This window comes from Natator depressus, chromosome 2 (genome assembly GCF_965152275.1).
Source record: "Natator depressus isolate rNatDep1 chromosome 2, rNatDep2.hap1, whole genome shotgun sequence".
NCBI lineage: Eukaryota > Metazoa > Chordata > Testudines > Cheloniidae > Natator > Natator depressus.
The window spans coordinates 179,502,838-179,530,735 of NC_134235.1; the positions used below are offsets into that span (position 1 = coordinate 179,502,838).

A 27,898-nucleotide genomic window follows, 5' to 3' on the forward strand; every position below is an offset into this window, starting at 1 on the left:
TAGAAGTGGGTGGCAACCTGGGCAGCAGTGACCATGAAATGGTAGAGTTCAGGATCCTGACAAAAGGAAGAAAGGAGAGCAGCAGAATCTCTAGACCTCAGAAAAGCAGACTTTGATTCCCTCAGGGATGGGCAGGATCCCCTGGGAGGCTAATATGAAGGGGAAAGGCATCCAGGACACCTGGCAGTATTTTAAAGAAGCCTTATTGAGGGCACAGGAACAAACCATCCCAATGTACAGAAAGAATATCAAATATGGCAGGTGACCAGCTTGGCTTAACAGGGAAATCTTCAGTGAGCTTAAACACACAAAAGAAGCCTACAAGAAGTGGAAACTTGGACAGATGACTAGGGAGGAGTATAAAAATATTGTTTGAGCATGCAGGGGTGTAATCAGGAAGGCCAAAGCGCAATTGGAGTTGCAACTAGCAAGGGATGTGAATAGTAACAAGAAGGGTTTCTACAGGCACGTGAGCAACAAGAAGAAGGTCAGGGAAAGTGTGGGACCCTTACTGAATGGGGGAGGCAACCTAGTGACTGATGATGTGGAAAAAGCTGAAGTACTCAACACTTTTTTTGCCTCAGCCTTCACAGACAAGGTCAGCTTCCAGACTGCTGCACTGGGCAGCACAGTATGGGGAGGAGGTGAGCAGCCCTCAGTGGTGAAAGAACAGGTTAAGAACTATTTAGAAAAGCTGGACATGCACAGGTCCATGGGGCCGGATACAATGCATCCGAGGGTGCTGAGGGACTTCGCTGATGCGATTGCAGAGCGATTGGCCATTATCTTTGAAAACTTGTGGTGCTCTGGGGAGATCCTGGATGATTGGAAAAAAGGCAAATATAGTGTCCATCTTTTAAAAAGGGAAGAAGGAGAATCTGGGGAAATACAGACCGGTCAGCCTCACCTCAGTCCCCGGAAAAACCATGGAGCAGGTCCTCAAGGAAACCATTTTGAAGCACTTGGAGGAGAGGAAGGTGATCAGGAAGAGTCAACACGGATTCACCAAGGGCAAGTCATGCCTGACCAACCTGATTGCCTTCTATGATGAGATAACTGGTTCTGTGGATATGGGGAAAGCGGTGGACGTGATATACTTTAGCAAAGCTTTTGATAAGATCTCCCACGGTATTTTTGCCAGCAAGTTGAAAAAGTATGGATTGGATGAATGGACTATAAGATGGATAGAAAGCTCACTAGATCGTCGGGCTCAACGGGTAGTGATCAACGGCTCAATGTCTAGTTGGCAGCCGGTACCAAGCGGAGTGCCCCAGGGGTCGGTCCTGGGTCCGTTTTTGTTCAACATCTTCATTAATGATCTGGATGATGGGATGGATTGTACCCTCAGCAAATTTGTGGATGACACTAAGCTTGGGGGAGAGGTAGATACGCTGGAGGGTAGGGATAGGATCCAGAGTGACCTAGACAAATTGGAGGATTGGGCCAAAAGAAATCTGATGAGGTTTAACAAGGACACTTAGAACAGAAGAATCCCATGCACTGCTATAGTTTGGGGACTGACTGGCTAAGCGGCAGTTCTGCAGAAAAGGACCTGGGGATTACAGTGGACGAGAAGCTGGATATGAGTCAACAGTGTGCCCTTATTGCCAAGAAGGCTAACGGCATATTGGGCTGCATTAGTAGGAGCATTGCCAGCACATGGAGGGAAGTGATTATTCCCCTCTATTCGGCACTGGTGAGGCCACATCTGGAGTATTGCATCTAGTTTTGGGCCCGCCACTACAGAAAGGATATGGACAAATTAGAGAGAATCCACCGGAGGGCAACGAAAATGATTAGGGGGCTGGGGCACATGACTTATGAGGAGAGGCTGAGGGAACTGGGTTTATTTAGTCTGCAGAAGAGAAGAGTGAGGGGGGATTTGATAGCAGCCTTCAACTATCTGAAGGGGGTTCCAAAGAGGATGGAGCTAGACTGTTCTCAGTGGTGGCAGATGACAGATCAAGGAGCAATGGTTGCAAGTTGCAGTGGGGGAGGTCTAGGTTGGATATTAGGAAAAACTATTTCACTAGGAGCGTGGTGAAGCACTGGAATGGGTTACCTAGGGAGGGGGTGGAATCTCCATCCTTAGAGGTTTTTAAGGCCTGGCTTGACAAAGTCCTGGCTGGGATGACTTAGTTGGTGTTGGTCCTGTTTTGAGCAGGGGGTTGGACTAGATGACCTCCCGAGGTCTCTTCCACCTCTAATCTTCTATGATTCTATGATGAGGAAAACTATTTTTTTCCCCATTTAGTGTTGCCCTCCACCTACCAGTGGCAATTTTTACAGCAGTCATTTGCTCTCATTGTTTTTGTTTTTTTTACTCCTCTGTCTGCCAGCTCCTTCCACACTCAGTGCAGCAGAACTGGGAGGCGTAAGGGCTGTGGCTGCACTACAGAAACCAAATATGCTCAACAACAGGTGAATGCAGCTGCTCTGTCTCTCTCTGAGCAACTAACTCAGTCAGCTGAGCTAAACTTCGATGTTGAGCAAGCAAACTTCACTACCACGGATGTTGAGTGTGGTTGACTCTGTCCCACAAAAACAAGACACCTGTTTAATTCCAGTTGAACGGGTGTAGGAGGAGCAGTATTTGACACCTCCTGTTAAACATGGCTCAGCTTCATAGTGTAGACATGGCCAGAGAAAAGGAGCAGGAGTAGCTGTGATCAGGGTAATGGAGAGGGGGAAAAGAGGATCCGCTGCTGCAATGTTCCTTCCAAGTCAAATAGTGGCTTGATAATAGAAAGAATATGGGTGCACAGTGATGGATGCATTAGAAACCCCTAACTATGATGGTGGCAGCACTAACCACCTTGTTTTGTTGGCAAGATTGTACTCTGTTCCGTGGAACATACGCTGTCGGTTTGGGAGAGGCAGTCGGTTTTCAGCTCAAGTAGGCTGTGGAGCTGTGGATCTCTGTCACATCACTAAATATACTTTGACCTCAGAAGGAAAAAGAGATTGACAAGTAATTTATTCTACCGGAGTGCATAAACATTTGTGTAGGGGAAGTCTACCTGCTTTTCTGCTGCCTGATGAAAGGCTCTATAGCAGAGAAAGAGAGATAAGGACAGGGATAAAAGGACTGTGTGGAGCAATGGTAGCCACCCCACCTGGCTGGCTTTTAAATTGTTTCCAGGCACAATGAGCTAGTATATCACTATGTGGTTGGGGCCTCCAAGCAGCTCAACAATTTACAGCACTTTCTTTGAAAGGTGTGTTTGTTACACAGCCATAAAGTATGTCAAAGATGTTTAGTATTCCTACTTATTTCGCTGCTATGTGAAAGGAAAACAAATTGGTGGTGTTCTGAAATAACAGGTGGTGCACCATCGCCACCTTGTGTTGTAATGAGAGAGTAGAGTTGAAGATTGGTTGAGAAAAGAGAAAATACAATATCGCATTCAGCATGGGTGGTACCCATGCACTTCTCATTGAGTTGAGCGGGGTTCTGCACAGGAGCGGCAGTCTGCCTGCATGGAACTCATTGCAGGACTGGGGCCAATGTCCCCAAGTTTGTAAATGAGGATGTGAGAATTTCACTTTTATTTATTTCTTAATAAGATAATTTGCAGGGTTTGAGTGGTAGTTGGGTATATTTGATATGCATTTATTAAATATTTGCAAAATGTTCTGTGTATATGTACATAGGTATACATAGATATCCAGATACAGGTGACACATACATACATACACAGTGTACATAAAGACTTTATGTACTTCAATTGTATCCTTGTATCCATCTTGATTTGTTGCTTGTATTCTTCGAGTGTGAGCTCTGTTAGGTAACCTGGACTGAGTTTCCCTCTATGTCAGTGGTGGGCAACCTTCCGCCCATCAGGGTAATCTGCTGGTGGGCTGCCAGACCGTTTGTTTACATTTGTGTGGCTGCCCGCAGCTCCCAGTGGCTGCGGTTCACTGTTCCTGGCCAACGGGAGCTGCAGGAAGTGGTGGCTAGGCTCGTGCCGCTTCCTGCAGCTCCCATTGGCCAGGAATGGCGAACTGCAGCCCCTGGGAGCTGCGGGCAGCCGTGAAAATGTAAACAAACAGTCTGGCGGCCCACCAGCGGATGCGGGCCGCAGGTTGCCCACCACTGCTCTATGTATAGACAATGCTCTAGAAAACTGTGGTTGCTACCTTTGTATAAATAATAATGTTTTTTGCATTTTGTCAGCTGTGCTGCTGAGAAATTAGAATACAAAATGTCATCAGGGAAGTTGACTAATTCTTAAAAAACCCCAGCAGGTTTGGGTGTGCATTACTAAAGAGTAGTATGGATTTTTTCTTAACTATATTATTAATACAGACCTTATTTTCTTTTTTGAATTGAACATGTCTTTTTTTAAAAAAAGTTTTGCTTTAATGGATTCCGGGAGCATTGCTATGTTTATAATTTTTGCAATGAATACAAATGTACTTTGACTGGGTAGTGCATATGGGATAGCCGACCTCATCCCATCTGTTCCCTCAGTTGTTTTGTTACAAGGACCATCTTGAATTTTTGGCTATCTCGAGCTGTGATTACAGGGTGTGAGGTGTGCTTGGCATCTCACATTCTAACTTATCCCTTTAAAACCTGTGAAGTCCAGATTTCTCTGGATTTTGCTGGATTTTTTGCAGAAAAGTTAGTCACATTTCTTTGTTTCCTATTTTGATAGAGGCTAACACTTTCTCTTTCAAAGCAAAGACATGATTAGTTTTCTTTTAAAAATTTAATATGAATACTAAGTACTAATATTAAGAATATTTATATACTCAATAGCATTTTTCTGTTGCTGGACTTTCTAGTACTTTGGTTTCTCAAATGTAATGTTTCTTTAATTATGGTTTTTAAAAAAATTAATATTAAATATCTGTACTAACAACACTAGAATGGAAGATACATTTTGAATATTTTCCAGAGGGGTATCAGAGATGTAATCTGCCAATGATCTATAGCGATGAGAAGAACGCTCCAGAATCAGGGTCCTTCTCTTCTATCCTTTCTATATTATTCCTGTGTTCAACCTCACCAATATCCATTTGCATAACAGGATGTAGAGTACAGATTTGGGCAGAATAATGTGCAAATTTTAGGGTTTTGAAAACCCTTAATAGTGCCATATAAATGAATCAAGTTGAGGGGAATCAGTTTGCAGTGCTAAGACAAAGTTGATATCTTATCTGAAATACCTGTGCAACATTGATGTGACCAGAAGTGTTACGAGTGTGAAAGAACCCCACAGCTTTTTTTCTTTGTGAAGCATTTAGTTTCCAAAGGTGGTGATGGTGGGTAAATTAACATTGAAATCTCTGTCTGAAACAAGAACAATTTCGTCTTTATTCATACCTGCCACACCACTTGTTTTTTCCTTGGAAATTGCTGAGTAACACAATTTATAGAAGAGTGAGTTTTCTTTTTCATTTATAGCCTTTTCTTCTGAAAATGTTCATTGTCTTTTTGACTTTCTGAATGTACAGACTGCTCTTGTTTATTGGTATGTTGATTTTACTTCATTTTGGCTAACTTGAATTTGTTACTGTTGGGCTAAAGATTTTATCCTCTCTGTTTATCCCCATCCTGAATTTAATTTGTTCATTTGCTTCTGTCCCTCAAACACCATTGGATTAAAGATCTGTTTTGGTTTTGGTTTTGTTTTGGTGCAGGTTCAGCATAATGCAGATAAATCTACTACGTTGAAACTAGCAGATTTTGGCCTTGCAAAGAAGGTTACAAAACCCATATTTACTGTGTGTGGAACACCAACATATGTTGCCCCTGAAATACTTGCTGAGAAGGGTGAATATAATATCTGTTTTTAAAAAATCAAACAATTACTCTGCCTTTTCTATTCATAAAATATTTCTGTGCATTGCTTGTCACTAAAGAAACCTCACTAACCTTTCTATTATTAATGTATTAATACTAAAATGTATATTCTTCTCAGTTGACAAGAATCAAACTAGCATAGATTATGTTTGTTAAAATTATATAAAGAAAGAAGAATTGTTTTGGTGTTACTCACTGAAGATTCCTGTTTTCTTCTGCCCCATGGTCGAAGCCCCTACAACCTTACAGTCCCATCAGTGCAAGAGAAGGCAGTGAACCTGAATGGTCACACTAAGCAACAACCCAACATATTGGAAGATCAAGAGAGAGAAGGAAGATTTGAGGAGTTTCTTATCCAAATAGATTCAAACCTGGAAAAGGTTTGGGGTTCAATTTGGCTCAGGGCATGAGTGTGCCTTTTATGGTTCTTGTTTTGTAGAGCAGACTCACGCATCTCTAGTCATACAGAATTACAAAGGAAACTTGGGATCAGTTTACTGCTTGTGGAAGGGAATGTGAATCTAAAAAGAACTAGTTTACAAGGGTATTTTTTAAATGTATGCTGCATTTTTTCATTTAAGCTATAAATGACACTCGTGACACTGACACTGTTTGAAGAGGAAAGATGCTATGGAAGGACTATTATTATAAAAGGATAGTGTAGTGTAGTACACAGTTTATCAAGCGGTGCCTTGGTCACTTCTTCTTCCGTTCACCACTCTTGATCAGTAAATTGACTTTCTGAACAGCGGGCAAAGCTGTGTTTCTTAAAGAATGTTATATGAAGCCGGCAGTTCCTTGCAAGTATGAATTTCGTCTCTAAAAGGTCTTTTTGGTAAGAGGCATTTAACCTGTGGTATGAAAAATGGTATTTTCCTTTCTTTTCCCTAGGCTATGGACTGGAAGTAGATATGTGGGCTACTGGTGTGATACTCTATATTCTGCTGTGTGGCTTCCCTCCTTTCCGAAGTCAGGAGCGAGATCAGGAAGAACTGTTTCAAATCATACAGCTGGGTCATTATGAATTCCTTTCACCATACTGGGACAGTATTTCGGGTGGTAAGATTCATTACTTATAACCTACTTCAGGATCTTACGGACTCTGTCGCAGTATTTTTTAAAACATGACTTTAGTCCTCAGTTCATATCAACAGCTGTGTGTATGAAAATCAGATCTGATACATTTAAATTGAATATACTTCCCTTTCTGAAGATCAAGGGGTTTTTCTGCAGTTTGGCTATAAATGTGTCCACAAATAAGGCATCAAAGCAGTACATTTGGTGATGTTAGAGTCTGAAGGTCTGTGCAAAAAGACACACAAGGATAATGTCCAAGGGTGACACCATGGCCCCATTGAAGTCAATGGGATTCCTTATCCAGTTTAGTACTTTATCTGTCTGCAGTATCTCTTTTGAAAACCTGGCTTCTCCTGGGGGACAGTGGTGATGCCAAAAGTCATATTAGGGATATGTCACCTCATGGCATTAAATTCTGATTCCAGTCACTGCACTGACTCAGTGATAGTCATACATATTGTTATGACAAAAGTGGTAAGAAAATGAAGATAATGTTTTCTTTGGTTGTAACTGGACATCAGGCCATCCACATAATCACACTGTACTTTTTTCCCCCTTCTCCTATTTTTTTTTGGCATGAAATAGCAGCGAAAGATCTGATAACCAGGCTGTTGGTGATAGATCCTCTAAAGCGTTACACGGCTCAACAAGTTCTTCAGCATCCCTGGATCAGAACAGCTGGAAAAACCAACAGCAGAAACCTGCAGAGGGAAGTGACAATAAATATCGAGCGCCACTTTCGGAGCCAGCGCAGGAAGGGAGTTGTAGATGACAATACATGAAACCCTTTCTTGTTAATTTAGTCCTCTTTGTTTTTTCCTTTCCTAAATGAATTGGGCCCATAGCTTGTTGTTGTTGTTACCTGACCTTTTTTAGATTTTGAGAATCTGGGGAAGTACTGGATTTCCAGGGCCTGGTCCAGCTCCCACTGAAGTGACTGAGTCTTTCCACTGACTTCAGTGGGCACTGGATAGGTCTACAGGTGTCCTTTTTTAAAACACTGAACTGGGCCTTTATGTTACAAACTGTTTCTCTTTTATAGATTAAAAGTATTTGCTTTTGCAGTTAACATCAGTAATGATTACAGAGTGTTTTCTGTACTCATTTTGTATGGAAGCTGCCAAAAGTTTTGTGTTTATGGCACCTTGTTATGGTAATATGTATATGTATGTACACACCCTGCACTTAACTTCTAGACCGAGCCTTTATACCAGTTACTGCTAGTGACAGAAATGATAAGTAAACAAAATATAAAGGAATATATCCTTTAGCTATAGGTTACATTAAATATGATGCAAGCTACTTGTATTCAGTATAAATAGTGGTGAGTTGATCCAGGTAGAGAAAAATTTGAACCCCTCTTCTTTCAGCAGTGGGATGCTATATTATAAGGTCAACTCAAACCTCTGTGATTTGTCTTATCATGTGAACACCTAAGTATGTATGAGGGAATAAAAATCCTTGCAGTCTTACAAAATTAGTTACCCAATTAGCTATTTTATTGTATTAGGTATTAGGAAACATCGTTCCTTGGTCATTCTCAGAGACAGAGAAGTAGAGTGGACCATTGGTCTGTTATGGTATGCAATTCCTATGTTTCTACATTGGCTCTTGAGAGAGAGGAAGGATGTCATGGCTGGTAATTTTTCATGGCAGCTTTGCAAGACTGTTGTAACATTTTGCTATATGCTGCTGAGGAGTCTCTTTTTTCCTTCTCTGGGAACAAAAAGTCCAGGAACATGAGCAATTTCTGTGGGAACTCTGGCTCTCTTTTATGAGGTGGAGTGTGGAGAACAGTTACTCAGTATTTTTTCAAGATCAGATTTCTCCTCTCAGATCCACGCTGGTGGATTCCAGTATTCTCATGTGCTTCAAGAGGGGGAAAAAGTTGTGGGACTCTTTTAAATTCTCCTTAGCCCCTTCCCTGATCTTTTTCCTTCTCTCAATGTGGTGGCTGCTTAATCGTCTTTTGACTCTTCTGGTGTCTGTTGCTGCCCTCCTTCCTCTTGCCACCTTCCCCTGGTGGCTTATGCCCCCCTTCCCTGGTGTTTTACTCGGCTAGTCTATAAGTATGAATAATGGGATGAAATTAAATAAAAACTAAACTCAGGAAAATAGTTGCTATTATTCTATGGGAAAGTCTCCCAAGGGAAGTGGAAAAATCTTCATTTCGTGAGTTATTTAAAACTGGACTGGACAAAGTGGAAAAAAAAATTCTGTCAGGAAAAATCTGGTCCAGGGAATGAGTCTGACCTAATATATCTTTTGTATTCCTGAGTTATTTGTTATCCAACCAAAATCAACAAGCACATTTGTTGTCTGTTTCTAGTAAAATTGTCCAACAGCTCACAGTTAACAATATTGACATTTAAAATGTTTATTGATATTAGCTTTGAGTTAATAGCTCATTGAGATGAAGGGGGCACACTCAGAGCTATTGTTTCAGTATTTGTGTCTGTAGATACAGTAAAACAATGTTGTATTGTTTATTAATCAGAAGGATATTTTAGTAACCATAAGGACTAGAATATTTTTTTAAGCTGAAAGTTTAAACTGATTGGACTGCCAGGAAAATGAAAGGTGTTGCATCACGTGTCCATTCTAACAAAGCATTCTGCAGCAAGATGTCAGAGTTGAGATCTGGTAAGTGGCCAGAGAGAAGAATTGCACCTTCAGTACTTATGATCAAGTTGAACTGGCTTATGTTTAATACTTACTGAATTAAAAGTTGCTGTGGAATTCAACTACTAATCAGAACTCTCAGACCTTTAAACTATGCCAGTAATTATATTTAATTGATATGCTGTACATTTGTGTCTAGGCTCTGATTAAGGAAAGCATCTCTTTTTGGGAAAGAAGTAAAGCACGGGCTCAAGTGCTTTCCTGAACACGGATGGGTTTAAGCATGTGTGTAAGTGCCTTCCTGAGTCAGGCCCATAAAGAGCCCCGGTATTCCGGAGGCCTTGTGTGGTAATTGTGTGTGAGTAATAATTTTCCCTCTGTAAACTTATTAATTCTTTGACAGGAAGCTATTGGAAAACACAACTTCTAACTTGCAATATCAAATATTGCAATTCTCTTAATTTACTTGATATTTTAATATAAGAATAAGCTTGAAGTGACATTTTTAGGTGCAGTGAATCTGCCAGTCTGGATTTCAGACTATCGGGTTGTCTGATCACCTTTAAGAAATTGTGTGTAACAGCTTTATGGTACTGAAGAGGCAGGACGCACTAGTGATTAATATAAAAGAGATTCTTATTTCTGCTGCTACAAGGACAGGTTCTTGTCATTCTCTCTGGCTCTCTAGATACCAGACTGACTAAACACAGCCTATACTGCCTAATGTCATTGCAAGGTCTCCTTCAGTCCTGGCTCTGGACTATGCAGTTATGGAAGGGAATGCTAATACACAACACTGTGAAGGAAGCACTGAAGAGTTTTACCATTGGTCTTGCACAGGACAAAAGGAGACGCTCGGCCATGGATTCCAATCGTCTGCCTCAATTGAGATGTTTAGGAAGCATCTTGGTGCTCCTCGGGGATTTCACCTTGTCCTTTCCCTTCCCTTTTAGCTATTCTCTTCTTTTCTCTTCTTTTCTTTTCTTCCCTTGCTTCCAGGGCCCAGTCTCTGCAGCTCTACACTCGCCAGTTCTGTGGATTCAGAGGCCTAGAGTGGTCTAATCCAAGAGCTTGAAGCAATGACTCTGCAGGGGGCCAGAATGTTTCGCTTGCCCAGTACCACCAAGGATCCCCTGCTCATGCTGACATTTAACAAGTGGAGGAGGATTCAGCTAGCAAAGAAAGCTAGCAAAGGCAGGCAATCTCTGAAAGCCCCTCAGTCTTGAGGGCTCGCAACCCTCCCCCCATCTAATACTATCTCTTCTAAAGCATTCCCCTTCCTATTCCAAGACCTTCCAGTCCAGACCCAGTCTTTATGGTGCATAGAACCCAAATGTTCTTCTATATGGATATGTTCATTGGAGGGAGCTTTTCCCCACTTGCATGTCGTCGTCTTTTTTTTTTTTTTTTTTTTACCTTTCCCTCCCACCATTCAGCAATCTCCTCCGATCACCCCTTCTCCCTCCTTTGGTTCCCTGAGATTGAGTCACCTTTCCCTTAGATTTGGCCCATCGTGAGCCAGTTTCTTTGCCTCAGCAAAGCAAAAAAACCTAAACCAACCAAACAAAAAACAAGCAAACCCCAAACCACACAGGAAAATAGCCAAAAGCAATAGAAGACTAAAGCCCGCATTGAGATCTTGTTCTCACTTTTCCTCTTCATCCTCCTGAGAGAGTGAAATTTCTCTTTCTTCCTTGTCTTCCTCTGATTAAATTCTTACTTAATTAAGTTTTCCCCAGACCACCTCCTCTTTTTGTCCACAGAGGGCAAGTCCCACTTCCACCTGAACAAAAACATAGCATTGCCTTACTTGGGTCCTAAGTCTCTAATTTATCTACCTTAGATATTTACATGTCTCCATTACTGTAATATCTCATTATCTCACAATCTTTAATGTATTTATCCTCACAACAACCTTCTGAGGTAGGGAAGTATTGTTATCTGTATTTACAGATGGGTAACTGAGGCCCAGAGAGACTAAAGATGCAGATAGGTTCCTATCAGGAACGTGCTTAGGCACCCAACTTCCTTGAAATCAAGGGAGTTAGGCACCTACATAACTTTAAAAATCTAGTCCTAACTGGTTTCTACAAGGCCCCACCGGAAGTCTGCAGCACAACAGGGATTTGAACCTAGCTTTCCTAAATCCTAGGCTAATGCCCTCACCACTGGGTTATCTTTCCTCATCTGAGTGCTATTTGTTATATAGCTACTTTATGGGTGCCTCAGAACAGAGTCATAATCAGAAACCTTGAAAGCTACCAGCTGGTCCTTGATATACTCCTTCATCAGACATTATGAGGTAGGTTTTCCACCCCTCTGCTGAGGTAGCCTTGGTTGCAAGGTAATGTAAGGACTTATGGAGAATCACCCTCAAACTCTGGTCTGACTGGTGGTTCCACTGAGAAGGAAAAATTGCCTACTGCTTGCCTTTCCCCAGTGTCCAGAATTCAGATTGATAGATGCAGTCTGCCTGGGAATGTGACAAGTTTATTCTGTCTGTAAATTGATCTTCTCAAAGGCATGAATCCACCAGTGTACATCCTTCCTTCCTAGAGTTCCTTTCTCTTGCCTCCTAGATTTCTCCTGAAACTTCTTTTGGTGTCAATTTTCTGTCCTACGCAAATCCAGCAGTAGAATTCTACAGGGTTGTGTCATGGGCTTCTCAGAGGAGTGTGGGCCATGACAATGTTTTGGCATCTGTATCAGTACTGTTGGTCCTATAATAAGACCAATTTACAGGTAGGATGAAATTGTACCATTATTCCAACTGACATTGGGATATAAACTTTAGCATGAGAACACTGTATATCATGTTTTCTAATTTACTATATTACAAGTACTGGCTGTAAGTGTATGGGTTTTCTAATAATATTTTTTTTTATCAGTTTTGAAAACATATGTTTAAAAAGTCTGATGCTGGCACTGTCCAGGTGTAATGTGTGTCTTCATTTTCACTGGGAAAGACCCATTCTAAGGCCCTGGTCATACAAACACACACATGCCTAACTTCAAACTACAATCACTTCATTGATTTCAATGGAGGCTACTCACAGTAGTAAAGCAAAGCAGATATGTACATATTTTCAGTATAGGGGCATAAATTAGTGTCCTTATTTCAGTGCCACAACTAATCATGTCCATTGAACATTTTGTTCCTGCAAGCAAGCATGACAACTGAAGCTATTTCCATTAAAACCGCATGTACCTAGCAATTCACTGAAATGTCATATATTCATTTCTTAAAATTCTAATTTATTTATTTAAAAATGTATTTACTTTGCTTGAGGAAACAAGCAATTATAAGTAAGATTGACAATTATTACAGAAACTCCTTCTTCAAAAGGACTCATTTTTTCAGCCGTTCATATATATTTCAGTTCTGACATTGAAAAGTACTGTTTTCCTACAGGTCTTCAGCATCAGTACTCCTGTACCTGAAACAGCATAAGTAGAAATGTATATAATATATTGATGACATATTAAGAAGTTACACAAGTCAAAGGCTTTCTCTATAGCCAGTGAATGCCTGTGATAAAGTGGTTGCCATTTAAAATCAGCATGTGTCCACATTTACTGTAACATGATACCTGCAAAACCACAGCTTCCCTACTATTCAACTAGGAATAGCTGTGTGGTATCTGTTATCAAATAGTGGCCTTTTTATAGCAATCACTCTAATTTATAACAGTGCAGTATTGCATTTTAGTGGTGTGTACAGAGGGCTAATTACGACTGTGGCTTAATGCTTTGATCTTAACAGCTGAATATAGTTATGTTTCCTCCGTTGCTAATAAAGTCCCAGTCTGGCAATATTTTACTGCAGTATGCTTTTAAAATTGTCACAACCGGATGCTATTCGTTGGGAAGGGAAGGGGTGATTTCTTGTAACATCCAGTCTACTGGTTCACTGTGTCAGCCTTGCATTACAAAACAGAGATTTTATTTACATGCAAATAAAACCTGCACTGGCACTTCAGAAATTGCTTGGATAGTGCAGAAAGTTAGTTTTAATCATTAAAAAGGAAATGGTTCAGAACAGGAAAAAAAGTACATTGTGTGCTGCCGTCAGGGCTGATTGTGATAAATAGGGATGTAAGTAAAGAACTAATTTCTGGAGCATTAAGGTTATCTCTAAGTACTAAATTAGATCAGTGCAGCTTAATTTAGAAATAAAAGGGCTTCTGCAGTAAAGTAGTGGGAATATCCGCCCAATGGAAAAATTCAACCAGACTATATTGATTGGGAGAAACATTTAGGATCTATTACAAACTATTTCCTAAGTCCTTTGTGGATAGCTGTACTGTACTGGATGCTAGGTTTGATTGCTGGAGGAGTGTCATGTCTTAAATGAAAGATGGTCCTATTATTATTGCTGTGAGGCAATGATGCCTCTTAGAATACGATTGTTGGTGTCCCTTCAGAAGGCCTGTCTCTGGAAAGATTTCAGCACAAAACTTTCTGAAAAATATTTAATCTCAAAGGTTTCAGTAATGAAGACAGTTTTTCTAGAGAGACTTGTAATTACAGAGTGGATCAGCAGTCTGTGGAATTCATTACAGCAGCCCATTACCAAGCAAATTCTGTTACTGAATTGTTAAAAGGAAGGTATAATTTTGTGACCGTAAACGTTTGTAGATATAGGGGTTGAGATGTTGACAACTTTAATTAACTACAGAGCATAAGCTTATCACCTGCTGGGCTCAGATAAAATCCACCCTTGCACCCACTTTATGTATGGCACTGAACTGGCCAGGTTCGTTGTTTTTGTTTATTGTCTTCCCTATCATCTGATATTGGCCAATATTGGAAGCAGAACCAAATAGGATATGCTAATGTCTACATACTCATGAGTGTAGGATACATTGTGGGCCAACTTTCAAACACAGAAGCAGTGGTAGCCTGAAAAAACACATGCATGCATGTTGCACATATAGAAACTCACCAGATATGCAGTAACTCTGTTGGTGTGCACCTTGCACCTATTTTAAAAATTGTGGCCCTTGTGAAGTAACAGCTAAACAAAAGAAAAGGAGAACATGAAGACAGGCAAGCACAGGGGATGAAAATGTGAAGAAACTCTTTACTTTTTCCAAGATGTCTTTATTTTCTTGAAGTAAATCAATGCTGTAAACGAGGAGAACGAATCTTTAATGAGTAAAATAAAAAATGTGTTTCCTTGTATGTAACTTTCCAGTGTTTGTTCCCCAGTTATTTCTACGTGTGTCTGTGGAAAAGTGGTTTTGAGTATGTACCATAGCAACCCTAATATTCTCCCGTCTGGGTCATCACTCCCAGACAACAGAATTGGGGGTTGGAGGGAGTCCTAAAAAAAGAAATAAAACTGAAACCTCTCCACCATGTAAATAAGTCTGAATAATGATTCAACCAAGTAAGGATTTCATTGGAATTTAATTTTAAATGGCTTCATAACTCTCTCAGGCAATACTCAAGGGTACTAAAATGTAATAACAAGCCCTTAAGAAAGACAAAAAACACAAGTTTATGGAAAAGGGGTGGGAAGGTTGTTAAACAAAAATGTGCTGAACCTAGCGTCCAGATACCATGCTGAACTTTAGAAGGGATGCAGGAAATGATGAACAAAGCTCTACACACAAAACCACTGAAGGCAGGAGAATGAATCTGAGATTTCTAATTTTTTTTTAATGGTCACACCGCTATATAGCTGACCCTAGTTTTATGCAATGACACTCCTTAAACATTTAGGATGGCATCTTTTAGGTCAGCTGAGGAGTTTGCATGCCAAGGATCTGTACTGCAACCAGTGGTGTTCAACATATTCAAAAATGTCTGGAAAGAGGGGTACATGGTGAGGTGGCAAAGTTTTGAAACAAACAAAAGGAAGTACTTCACACAATGTACAGTCAACCCATGGAACTCATTGCCGTGGGATGTTATGAAAACCAAAATTGGATTCAAAAAAGAAATAAGTTTCTGGAGGATAGGCCCATCAGTGGTTTAAACCAAAATGGTCAAGGATGTAACCAATGTTCCCTCTAATTTTTCCCATCCATGTGCGAAATTAATTTTGTTATGTGAACCAATATGAAGGTGATGTGTGGTGGGGTTGGGGCTGAGGAATTTGGAGTGTGGGAGGGGTCTCAGGGTTGGTGTGCAGGGGGTGAGGGCTCCGGCTGGGGGTGTGGGCTCTGGGGTGGGGGTTTGGGGTGCAGGCTGCCCTAGGGCTGCAGTGAGGATAGAGAACTCCTCTCAGCCCTCTCTCCCTGTAGCAGCACCTGGGCTGGGGGAGAGCATCTCTTCCCACTGCAGCAGCTCCAGGGCTGGGGTTGGGGGAGAGCGTCTCTCCCTGCCACAGCAGTTCCGGGGCTGGGGCCAGGGGGAAAGGCGTCTCTCCCTTCCACAGCAGCTCCGGGGCTGGGGTTGGAGAAGAGGTGTTTCTCCCCACAGCAGCTCCAGGGTTGGGAGGGAGAGGCATCTCACCCTGCCACAGCCCTGGGGCTGGGGGAATTGCCGCAGCTCTGCATGCTCCAACCTCCCCCATCAACATCCCCACCTCACCCCACTGCACCCACCTCCTCCCTATTCCTCACCTCACCTCATCTTCCAGGCCCACCTGTGGCCACACCCCTGAGTGCAGTGTGAACGCCTGCGCGGCTCTGCTCATTAAGTGCACAGTTCTTGGTGGCCTTCTGCGTGGCCGCGCAGGCGCACACCTTAGAGGAACCTTCAATGCAACCTCATGTTCTGGGTGTCCCTCAATCTCTGACCGCCAGAAGCTGGGACTGGACGATAGGATGGATCACTCAAGTACTTCCTTATGTTTGTTTTAAACCTGCTGCCTATTAATTTGAATGGGTGACCCAGATTCTTGTGTTATGTGAAGGGCTAAATAACACTTACTCCCTTTCTCCTCACCATTCATGATTTTATAGTCCTCTATCATATCTCCCCTTAGTCATCTCTTCTCTAAGATGAACAGTCCTAGTCTTTTAATCTCTCCTATGGAAGCTGTTCCATGCCCCTACTCATTTTTGTTGCCCTTCTCTGTGCCTTTTCCAGTTCTAGTGTATCTTGATAGAGATGGGGTGACCAGAACTGCACGTAGTATTCAAGGTGTGGGCACACCCATGGATTTATATAGTGGCATTATGATATTTTCTGTCTTATTATCTATCCCTTTCTTAATGGTTCAGAACAGTCTGTTAGCTTTTTTGACTGCCGCTGCACACTGAGCAAATGTTTTCAGAGAACTATTCACGATGCTGCCAAGATCTCTTTCTTGAGTAGTAAGAGCTAATTTAGAACGCATCATTTTGTATGTATAGTTTGGATTATGTTTCCCAGTATGCATTACTTTGCATTTATCAACATTGAATTTCAATTGCCATTTTGTTGCCTGGTCACCCAGTGTTATGAAATTCCTTTGTAACTCTTCACAGTCTGCTCTAGTCTTAACTATCTTGAATACTTTATTATCATCTACAAACTGGGTCACCTCAGTATTTATCCCCTTTTCCATGTCATTTATGAATATATTGAACAGCACTGGTCCCGGTTCATATCCTTGGGGGGACCCTGCTATTTACTACTTTCCATAGTGAAAACAGACCATTTATTCCTACCCTTTGTTTCCTATGTTTTAACCATATACTGATTAATAGAGGACTTTTCCTCCTCTTCCATGACTGCTTGCTTACTTTAAGAGCCTTTGGTGTTGGATCTTGTCAAAGACTTTCTGAAAGTCCAAATTCATTATACCAACTGGATCACCCTTGTCCACATGCTTGATGACACCCTCAAAGAATTATAATAGGTTGGTGAGGATTTCCCATTTACAAAAGTCATGTTGACTCTTCTCCAACATATCGTGTTCGTCTATATGTCTGATAATTCTGTTCTTTACTATAGTTTCAACCAATTTGCCTGGTACTGATGTTAGAGTTAAGGGCCTGTGATTGCCAGGATCTTCTCTGGAGCTTTTTTTAAAAATCGGTGTTACATTCGCTATCCTGCAGTCATCTGGTACAGAGGACGATGTAAGCAATAGGTTACATGCCACAGTTAAGTAGTTCTGCAATTTCATATTGGAGTTCCTTCAGTATTATTGGGTGAATGCCATCTGGTCCTGGAGACTTATTACTGCTTAATTTATCAGTTTGTTCCAAAACCTCAGTGTCATAAATATTAAGGGAAGAGTAAACACCTTTCTGTATACAGAACTATAAAATCCCTTCTGGCCAGAGGCAAAACCCCTTCACCTGTAAAACATTAAGAAGCTAAGATAACCTCACTGGCACCTGACCAAAATGACCAATGAGGAGACAAGATACTTTAAAAGCTGGAAGGCAGGGGCGGGTGCGCGGGGGGGGGGGAGGAGGAAACAAAGGGTCTGTCTCTCTGTGTGATGCTTTTGCCAGGATCAGATCAGGAATGCTCTTCAGAACTCCTGTAAAAAGTTAGTAAGCAATCTATCTAGAAATGCGTTAGATTTTCGTTTGTTTAAATGGCTGGTAAATAAGCTGTGCTGAATGGAATGTATATTCCTGTTTTTGTGTTTTTTGTAACTTAAGGTTTTGCCTAGAGGGATTCTCTATGTTTTGAATCTGATTACCCTTTAAGGTATTTACCATCCTGATTTTACAGAGGAAATTCTTTTTCTTTAATTAAAATTCTTCTTTTAAGAACCTGATTGCTTTTTCATTGTTCTTAAGATCCAAGGGTTTGGGTCTGTGTTCACCTATGCAAATTGGTGAGGATTTTTATCAAGCCTTCCCCAGGAAAGGGGGTGTAGGGCTTGGGGGGATATTTGGGGGGAAGACATCTCCAAGTGGGCTCTTTCCCTGTTCTTTTGTTTAACATGCTTGGTGGTGGCAGCATAGGGTTCAAGGACAAGGCAAAGTTTGTACCTTGAGGAAGTTTTTAACCTAAGCTGGTCAGAATAAGCTTTGGAGGTCTTTCATGCAGGTCCCCACATCTGTACCCTACCTAGAGTTCAGAGAGAGGAAGGAACCTTGACACTCAGTCTGGGACAGTTCCTCAGATTTGTCACATAAAAAGAACGGCTCAGGTGCGGGAATCTCCTTTACATCTTCATCAGTGAAAACTGATGCAGAGAATTCATTTAGCTTCTCCACAGTGTATTCCTGTGGGAATTCTGCACCACTGCACAAGCACAGCATTAATGTTCCTCACAGATTCGCTCGGCCTCCCCCCCAGCATAATTGCTTCTGATGGGGAGGCAAAGGGAAGTGTAATTACACCTTTCGCCCACCAGGTTGTGTCAGAAGAGAGGGCAGTGGGCTCACGGCCTGAAGCAGCCACCAGCGGAGAGGGAGAGGTTGTTTTTCTCACAGCCCCCTGTCTGCAGGGACAGGTGAGGAGGCACAGGCTATGGGAGGGGCGGGGATAAACAGAGTGGGGCACACAGGGCTGCTGGGGGGGGGTCACACAGGCTGGGGTTCAGAAGGGCTAGTGGGGGGAACAGATTGGGATGGGGGCACAGGAGCTAGTGGGGTGATAGCATTGAGCCAGGGGCTGAATGGGAGTAGGGGTGCAGGGCCACATGGGGAGAATGGGGGTGTAGGGATACATAGGGACAGGGGGAGGAGGGTGCACAGATACATGGAGACAGGGGCAGCTATGCCTGGCTGAGTGAGAATACAGGGGAACATGTGGGACAGGGGAGAGTGGAGGTGCAAGGCCACATGGCAACATGTACAGATGTGCTTGGTTGAATGGAGAATGGAGGTTCAGGCACACATGGGGACTGGGGCAGATGTGACTGACTGAATGAAAGAGGCTAGAGATCAGCCAGGGTCTGCATGGGTGAGGCTCCCCAACTCCCTAACAATCCCTTCCCCCGCAAAAAATCTGTTTCATACTTCCCCTGCTAACCCTCCAGGTTCACTCCCATGCTTCTTCCTAGTAATTGCTTCCCTCTCCCTCAGCTTCTCCGTTACCCTGACTCCCCCAAGCCTTTGCACTGCTTCTGAGGAGTGGGGGAAATACATTTCTGTATTGTAGTTTAAATGAATTATTACTCAAAGTTCTATATTAATATGCCTAGTAAGGAACCTATTTGTCAAAAAACATTTCCTGAATCTTTTTTATTCTCTGTATTGTTATAGACGTACTTGGGGACAATAAATTACCAATATAATTGACACTGGCATGATTATATTGTGTTATTTTGACTAATACAATATGCAGAATTTTGCAAAATTTTAAAATAGTGTGCAGAATTTTTAATTTTCAGTGCAGAATTCCCCCAGGAGTAGCAATGATCTTCTCTGCCGTGAATGCTCCTTTAGCACTTGATCATCTAGTGGCCGCACTGGTTATCTGGCAGGCTTTCTGCTTCTGATGATTTAATTTTTTTTTTTTTTTTTTGCTGTTAGTTTTTATGTCTTTTACTAGTTGGTCTTCACATTCTTTTTTGGCCTGGCTAATTATACTTTTACACTTGCATGTAGCAAGGAGAGCTAGAGAGAGCTGTTACCAAGGGAAAGGGATGGCGAGAGGGTGCACTGTCTGAAAGTGAAGGCCCAGGGATTCTGTACTGGTCATTTGGGCCTACATTATAAGAAAAAAATAGATGCTTACGTTTATGTATCACAGAAGAATGCCATCATACAAGTGTACTATCAGCTGGCTTGAGGCTGAGAGCTCTCTATAGATGTAAATCATTAGTTTATAGCTAAAGGGCCAGTAGATAGCACTCAAAGTATGTAGTGTTGTGCTTTGCCACAGCTCTTAACCATATGCAGGCACTGGTGGCCATCTGGGGAGATGTGGAGATCCATGGTCAGCTGAATTCTGTACACTACAGTATTACAAATGACAATCTTTTATTGGACCATGGATTACCTCATCCACCGTGTCTCTAATATCCTGAGTCTGACATGGCTAGAGCTACACTGCAATCAGGTGTCCAGGTTACTTCCTCAGATGGTAAGCAAGCACCAGTGGGATTATGGGAGTTTTCCAGGGCATTATGGAATCAGCCACTCAACAGGATTGACATTTGTGCCCAAATGTATGTTTCCTGTTACATCACCAGAGTTAGGGTAGATGCAATTTCCAGGTTGAAGCTTATTGTCTGACCTGAATGGATCCTTTCTTTGTGCCGCTCCTATCCTACGTCACACTGTGAAGCAGCATGGGGCATTCTAAAAAGTGGCTTGAGGCATCTGTATTGGGGAATAATGCTCTCTGGTATTAGTGCTTTTATGGCAATGTTATCTGAGGAGTGCTTTTCTTAGGTGAATAAGTGTGATAATTCTAATGCTAGAGACTGGGAAAATGAGGCATAGAGAAATTAAGTGACTTGCCCAAATTCCAAAGCAAGTCTGTGGTAGAGCTGGGAGTTGAAGCCTGGTCCCTGACTCCTAGTCTAATAGTGCAGGAAAAAGTCAGGGAAATTGGTTGTCAGGTCTTTTAAAAAAATGAACATTATTATTTATTCAGTGTTAATACTATGATAGCACTTAGATGCCAGCCAGATTGGACTCCGATTGCTTGCAGGTGTACAAACATAGTAAATGACGTCTTACAAACTGAAGACTACTAATTTCTTCTCCAGAGACATAAGTACTGAAAATTGCAAGGCATGTTTATGATTTGAAAATTCATACTGAAAGTGAGCAGCACATGATATCCATTCTATTGCTACAGGTAAACTGTTTTTTCATGCTAGAACCTGTAAACATGCCATTAAAAATAGATAGGGCTGTACATTCAATCTGACAGGTTTCACATTGCCAAGTGCATCTTGAAAATATGACATAATGAAAGAATATGTTTAGGAAGGACTGCTATTAGGAAAGCCATGGTAGCATAAAAGAAAATTACTGCTTTACATATTGTGACATTAATATAATTTATGTCAACAAAAAGACAAGTAATAGTATCATGTTTTTAAAACAGATATCACTTTAGAGATGACTAATTTCTTATACTCATATAAATAATGCACACAGGATTTTTAAACAAACCAATCAACTTCTCAGAAGAACTTTAAAATGAGATAGATAGTTTTAGGGCAGGGGTCGGCAACCTTTCAGAAGTGGTGTGCTGAGTCTTCATTTATTCACTCTAAAGTAAGGTTTCGCGTGCCAGTAATACATTTTAACATTTTTAGAAGGTCTCTTTCTATAAATCTATAATATAGAACTAAACGATTGTTGTATGTAAAGTAAATAAGGTTTTAAAAATGTTTAAGAAACTTCATTTAAAATTAAATTAAAATGCAGAGTCCCCCGGACTGGTGGCCAGGACCCGGGCAGTGAGTGCCACTGAAAATCAGCTCACGTGCTGCCTTTGGCATGCGTGCCATAGGTTGCCTACCCCTGCTTTAGGGTCTTCCTCATTTTGCATCTACCATGGTAAAATTTGTAAAGACAGGCTCTGTGGTGGTTGACAGCTGGGAAAAAACATCTGTTGGAATAATAGTGATGTAACCATTGAAATGGAATGTGTTTATCTTTTTAATTGCATGGTGTAAAATTGGGCTTTTGAAGTGTTTTTGGAAATGAAAACATGAGATTGCAACGAGATACTGACATGAATGTGAATATAATATACACTGTATAGGTGTATGTCCCTCTAGTGGCTGGTCCCAGCAACTATGCAGCCTGCAATTTAATTCATATGTGAAGGCATTATCCTTTAGCTCAAATGGTGGAGGCTTTTGAGGCGAAAATGCCCAGATTCAGTCCCGCTTGATAACTGTGGCTGAAACTTGATGTCTGATCTGTCAAAGATCCATATAATTCAAAGGGTCAGCCCATACCACCAGTAAACATCATTTCTTTAATTTAAGGCTCTTTCAGCAAGTGTTAATGTTATAAATGAAAAAGATCCTCTCTCTGGAACCTTAACATTATGTTCCTCTTGGCTAAAAGATTGCAATGTATTTACGTAAAGGTGATAGCCAGGTGACAAACTGGAGAGGCATGTGATAAACTGCACTGGTATGTGATACATGTGTTTATCACACATCCACATAATATATTACGCTTATGATTGCACATCCTGCCAGTTATTCCATTTACAGAGGATACAAGCCCTAAGGGAAGAAAATGAGAATGGAGATGAGGAAGAGAGAAAGAGAATTAAAGAGGCTATTTGACCTCTGATGTTATATTTCTACCAATCTGTGAATCCAGCATTACATACCAAAGCATCATACGACCCTATGCTGCTCACCTAGGGTTATACTGTATTGTCAGTCTGCATGTGCTGGTCCCAGTGATCTGTGATTGTTTCTCTGAGGAAATTAAATGTAGGTAATTTGCTCCCAAATTATCTCTGTGTGGCCTTTTTTCTCTTTAATGGTTATGTTCTGGATTTTTCTCTTTAATGGTTATGTTTCTGGATTTGCTCCATTGAGGGTAACTTACCAGCTAAAAGAGGCCCTGAGCCTGCGGAGGAGTGAGTTTTCTGGCTTCCGAGATGGAAAAGGGTTTAAAGGACAGGGTGGACCAGGTTCCTGGGAGATTTCTGGCTCCCCACAGGACTTCTGTTTGAATTTTTTTTCCAGGTCTTCCTCTCCGACCGTGATCACACCACTCAGCGGAGCAGCCTTTCATACACCGATTGGGATTCCCCTTCAGACTCATTCAATTCCTAGGAAATATCCCAAAGTTGTGTTTTATATTAAACACTGCACAGTTTTCGTTGTCTTTGCTTATCAGTCAACCAGGCAGAGCCAGTGGGAGTTTTCTGTTAGAGACACGTTCTTCTTTTTTTTAATAGACATGCACATTTTTCCCTGTTAAGATTTCCATTAAACAGTCATATACTTAGATAAATGATTTCCCACAAGGATGTCTCCCTTAGCTCACTTTGAATTATTTAATGTATTTCTGCAGCAGATAGCTCAAGAACACACAGATAGACCCTACAGGACCAAGTTCTTTATTTATTGTACCCAAGGGAGACGGATGACTGTGAAACACTAGCTGAAGCCTGAGTGCAGCACAGAAATAATTGCAAATGAAGAGGAAGGCACGAGTCCCTGGTCACAGTGAGCAGGAAGCATAAGGCCTCAGAGGAGTAGTGTGGTCTAATAGCTAAGATAGCATTGTAGGAGGAAGAGACTGCAGTTCTATTCCTGGCTCTGCTACAGACCTGCTGTGTGACCCTAGTTAAGTCAATTCTCTGTGCTTCTGTTTTCCTTCCCACCCTTAGTCTGGCTGGTCCATTGAGATGATAAACGTTGGGGCAGGGACAGCGTGTATGTACAGTGCTAGCACTGCAGAGGCCCAGTCTCAGTTAGTATCTCTAACCACTACGGTAATGTCCACAATGAATGATGATAACTTCCTCCTCCCACAATGAACTTTAAATGCTCCTTCCCCTTGAGAGGAGTAAAAGAGAAGCTCAAAGGCAGGGTAGCAACTGAGTATTCCAAGCTTCTTTCACCTGCTACACTCCCTAGAAACCAGCAGGGAGCAGAGACTGGCACACCTTCCCTCAATTTCCCAGATAGGTGCAACAGGAGCTCCAGGGAGTTCTTCCTCCCTGCTATGCTGGGAGAAGCAGGTAGGTGCAGGATGTTGATGCCATCAATGGAATGATCCCTATTGCAAAGTGAAGGGTGCGTGTTAACACTAAAAACTGGTCAGGTGGAGAATGGGAAGAGCTAGCCTGTGGGGGAAAAGAGTGAAAAAGGGAAGTAACATTGCAGCCAACCTATGGTTCCCAAGGTTAAAATAAATGAAAAATACTTTTAAAGCAGGTAAAGATTGATTGTCACTGAAAGAAGGAGGAAAAAGAGTTAAATATACAGTGTTTTAAAACTTTAACACTCTATAAGGCCAGGGTTAAATAAAACATTGAGTGGGGATAAGGGTAAATATGTAAACTTAAAAAGAAAGTTTGGAGTAAAAAATTGTATTTAAGATTTCTTTAAGAATGTGGTAAATAAGATGTGCATCTATCAGTCATCACCCTGGTGACTGGCTTGGAATGTTTTAACCCTTCTTTCTCCCCTCCCCTTTGTTTTTGTCTGTTAGGCCCGATCCTGCAATTAGATCCACAGGACGTCTTCAGTAGGATTCCAGAGGGTTCTGTGGGTGTAGATCTGGTTGCAGGATTGGGATTTTAGATGTGAGCTCTTTGGGGCAGGGGACCATTGACTTTAATGGGTTTATACAATACCTAGCCCAACGTAGGTCCTGTAGGCAGTGCTGCAATATAGCTGTGACTCAGGGTATGGCTACACTGGCAGAGTTACATCGCCAGCAGTTACATCGCCACTCGGAGAGCGCTGAAGGGAAACCTCTGTTGTGTGTTTACACTGTCAGCTGCCTGCACAATAGTGTGTTCACACTTGCAGCACTTGTAGTGGTATTTGGAGCAGAGCACTCTGGGCAGCTATCCCACAGAGCATCTCTTCCTCTTCTGCCACTAAGAGTTGTGGGAAGGCAGAGGGGGTCGCGAGGCATCCTGGGTCCTGTCCCAATGCCCCGTGATGCATTGTTTTGCATCCCAACAATCCCTGTGCTTCCATCTGCATTTGGCGCCATCTTTCAACAGTTTATGTACTGTGCATTCTGCCTCTTTGGTCTGCAGGAATGGATCCCGCACTGTTGACCAGTATGCTGCTCGCTCTGACTAACACGTCATAAGGGGCAGTGGAGTTATTCCTTAAACTACAAAGGCAAGAGGAGTTCGACATTTATCTTGCCATGTGTAGTAGCTACGACCCGAGATAGCTTGTCATTCACGGAGGTGCTGACCACAGTGGAACGCTGCTTTTGGGCTCAGGAAACAAGCACTGAGTGGTGGGATCACATCATCATGCACATCTGGGATGGTGAGCAGTGGCTGCAGAATTTTTGGATGAGGAAAGCCACATTCATGGGACGGTGTGATGAGCTCACCCCAGCCCTGCGGTGCAAGGACACGAGAATAAGAGCTGCCCTGTTGCTGGAGAAGCACGTGGTGATGCACTGTGGGAGTTGGCTACTTCAGACTGCTACCGATCAGTCGCTAACCAGTTCGGAGTGGGAAAGTCGACCAATGGATGCATGTTGATGGAAGCGTGCAGGACCATTAATTGCATCCTCCTCCGAAAGACTAACTCTGGGCAACGTGCGTGACGTTGTGAATGGCTTTGCACAAATGGGCTTCCCTAACTGCGAAGGGGCGACAGATGGCACGCGTATTCCGATTCTGGCACCAGACCACCTAGCCACTGAGTACATTAATCAGAAGGGGTATTTCTCCAGGCGCTTGTGGATCACCGTGGGCATTTCACGGACATTAACACAGGCTGGTCCTGAAAGGTGCATGACGCATGAATCTTTCGGAACACTGGCCTGTTCAGGAAGCTGCAAGCAGGGACTTTCTTCATGGACCAGAAGATCACCATAGGGGAAGCTGAAATGCCCATTGTCATCCTGGGAGACCTTGACTACCCCTTAATGCCATGGCTTATGAAGCCATACACGGGGCACCTTGACAGCAGCAAGGAGTGGTTCAGCAATGGGGGGGAAGGATAGCTCAGTGGTTTGTGCATTGGCCTGCTAAATCAAGGGTTGTGAGCTCAATCCTTGAGGGGGCCATTTAGGAATCTGGTTCTGCTTTGAGCAGGGGGCTGGACTACATGACCACCCGAGGTCCCTTCCAACCCTGATATTCTGTGAACAGGCTGAGCAAGTGCAGAATGACTTTTGAGTGTGCTTTTGACCATTTAAAGGCCTGCTGGCACTAGCCTCTATGGGAGACTGGACCTGGCCGATGACAATATTCCTATGCTTATAGCCGCATGCTGTACACTCCATATTTATGAAGGGAAGGGTGAAAGCTTCACTCAGGGCTGGACCGCTGAGGCGCAGTGCCCAGAGGCTGAATTTGAACAGCCAGAGACCAGGGCTATTAGTGGGGTGTGGTGTGGGGCCATAAGGATCAGGGATGCCTTGAGGCAGCAATCTGAAGCTGAAAGCCGCTAATATTTGTTGCTATGCTCAGGAGCGCAGTGCTTGTAATGCTAGGAGGTGACTGTGACTGGCACAGAGGATGCACTGTGAAGGTGTAAGAAAATTGCCTGTTGCTTTGCAGGGCTCCGTTTGCTTTCAATTACTGGAATAAAAATTGCTTGCAAACCAACACGATTCTTTTATTAAAAAACAACAACCGGAGGAGAGAGACAAACAAAAAAACACATCAGCACTGAGGGGGATGGGGGAAGGAAGGGTCCCAGGAGAAGGTGGGGTCCCGGGACGGCTAAAGAATTGTGTGTGTCCAGGTATCATATGCAACCTTGTCCTTTGGAGTACAATGCAGTGGGTACTGTACTTCAGCAGGGCCAAACCGCAGAGGGACGGGTGCTCGGCTTGCAGTGCTAGTAGTGCCTGGAGCGTGTCCGCTTGGCGCGCCATAACATTTAAGAGCCACTCCGTGGCTTCATTCTGGCGTGCCGCATTCTCCTTTCGGTCCCTCTTCTCTCTGTCCCGCCTCTCCTTCGATTCTTGTTTTTCGGCTACGGAGTGCATCATAATCTCACTGAGAGAGTCCTCCTTAGTTCTTCTTAGACACTTTCTAATTCTACGCAGCCATTCAACTGGCTAACAAAGAGGGAGGCTGGGCTCCCAAGGTCTTATCTGTGAAGCCAAAATGCAACATTTTACAGAAGCAGTATTGTTTGCAACACACAGACCACTGATTTAAAACACAGTCACTATTCACATACCTGTCATGAACTGGCTGACCCCAGGCAAACACACATGAGCCACAAGACCCCCAAAATGGTGAGTAACTGCAGGGGCAGGGGAAATCAGAGTTCCAGGACTGAACTGTATGCTGGGCACGTCGCTTTTGGGGAGAACCAGCACTGTAGGGTGGGGTCTTATAATCATTCCTGTCTCCACATTTTCCACAGGCTGTGTTCGTTATGGAAGATATCTTGCTGCTGAGGGTGAGCAGGGACTCAAGGAAGGGTCTTCTCCAAGACTGCAGCTTCTGCCCTGGCCCTTATGCAGCTCGTCTGTGTGCAGCATTGGTCCTCCCCTCCGCCCATCCCAGTGAGGGCAGAGTGGCGTGGGAAAGTTACCCTTAATGGGGCAAGAAACAAAGCAGCTCTGCCAAAGAACCTGTGGCAGCAGATTGCCCAGTATCTCCATGAGAGTTTTGTGGAGATCTCTGAGGCAGATTCCCGTGAAGTGAGGGAGTCAATCGACACTCTGTTCTGCCGCTCAAAGTAGGCATATAGTGGTACGTGCATCATCCTCTGCCTGCTTCCTGCAACCCTCCTGCCCCCAACAACTCGCTTCAGTGATTCCCAAAATCAAAGCCACTTACCAGGGGCATCCTCTCCTGTTTGCGCTTCGCCAAGCTCTGACAGCTGTGACTAGCTAGCCTCCTCTGGGGTAGAGAGGAGCTCCTGGCTGCATGCATCTC

General features: G+C 42.8%; 1 protein-coding gene across 2 annotated transcripts in view; it reads left to right on the forward strand.

Moving 5' to 3' along the window:
* The window catches only part of DCLK3 (doublecortin like kinase 3), a 38,421-nt gene extending 23,775 nt beyond the window's left edge, over positions 1-14,646 (forward strand). Inside the window, exons 3-5 of one of the 2 annotated variants that reach the window (XM_074945409.1) lie at positions 5,650-5,782; positions 6,704-6,871; positions 7,475-14,646. In XM_074945409.1, coding sequence (XP_074801510.1) covers positions 5,650-5,782; positions 6,704-6,871; positions 7,475-7,671 — 498 coding nt within the window. In that variant the 3' untranslated portion in view covers positions 7,672-14,646. Of the gene's footprint in view, positions 1-5,649; positions 5,783-6,703; positions 6,872-7,474 lie in introns of those variants that run through there. The other variant, XM_074945410.1, reaches the window with a different exon arrangement.
* Positions 14,647-27,898: the final 13,252 nt, after the last annotated feature.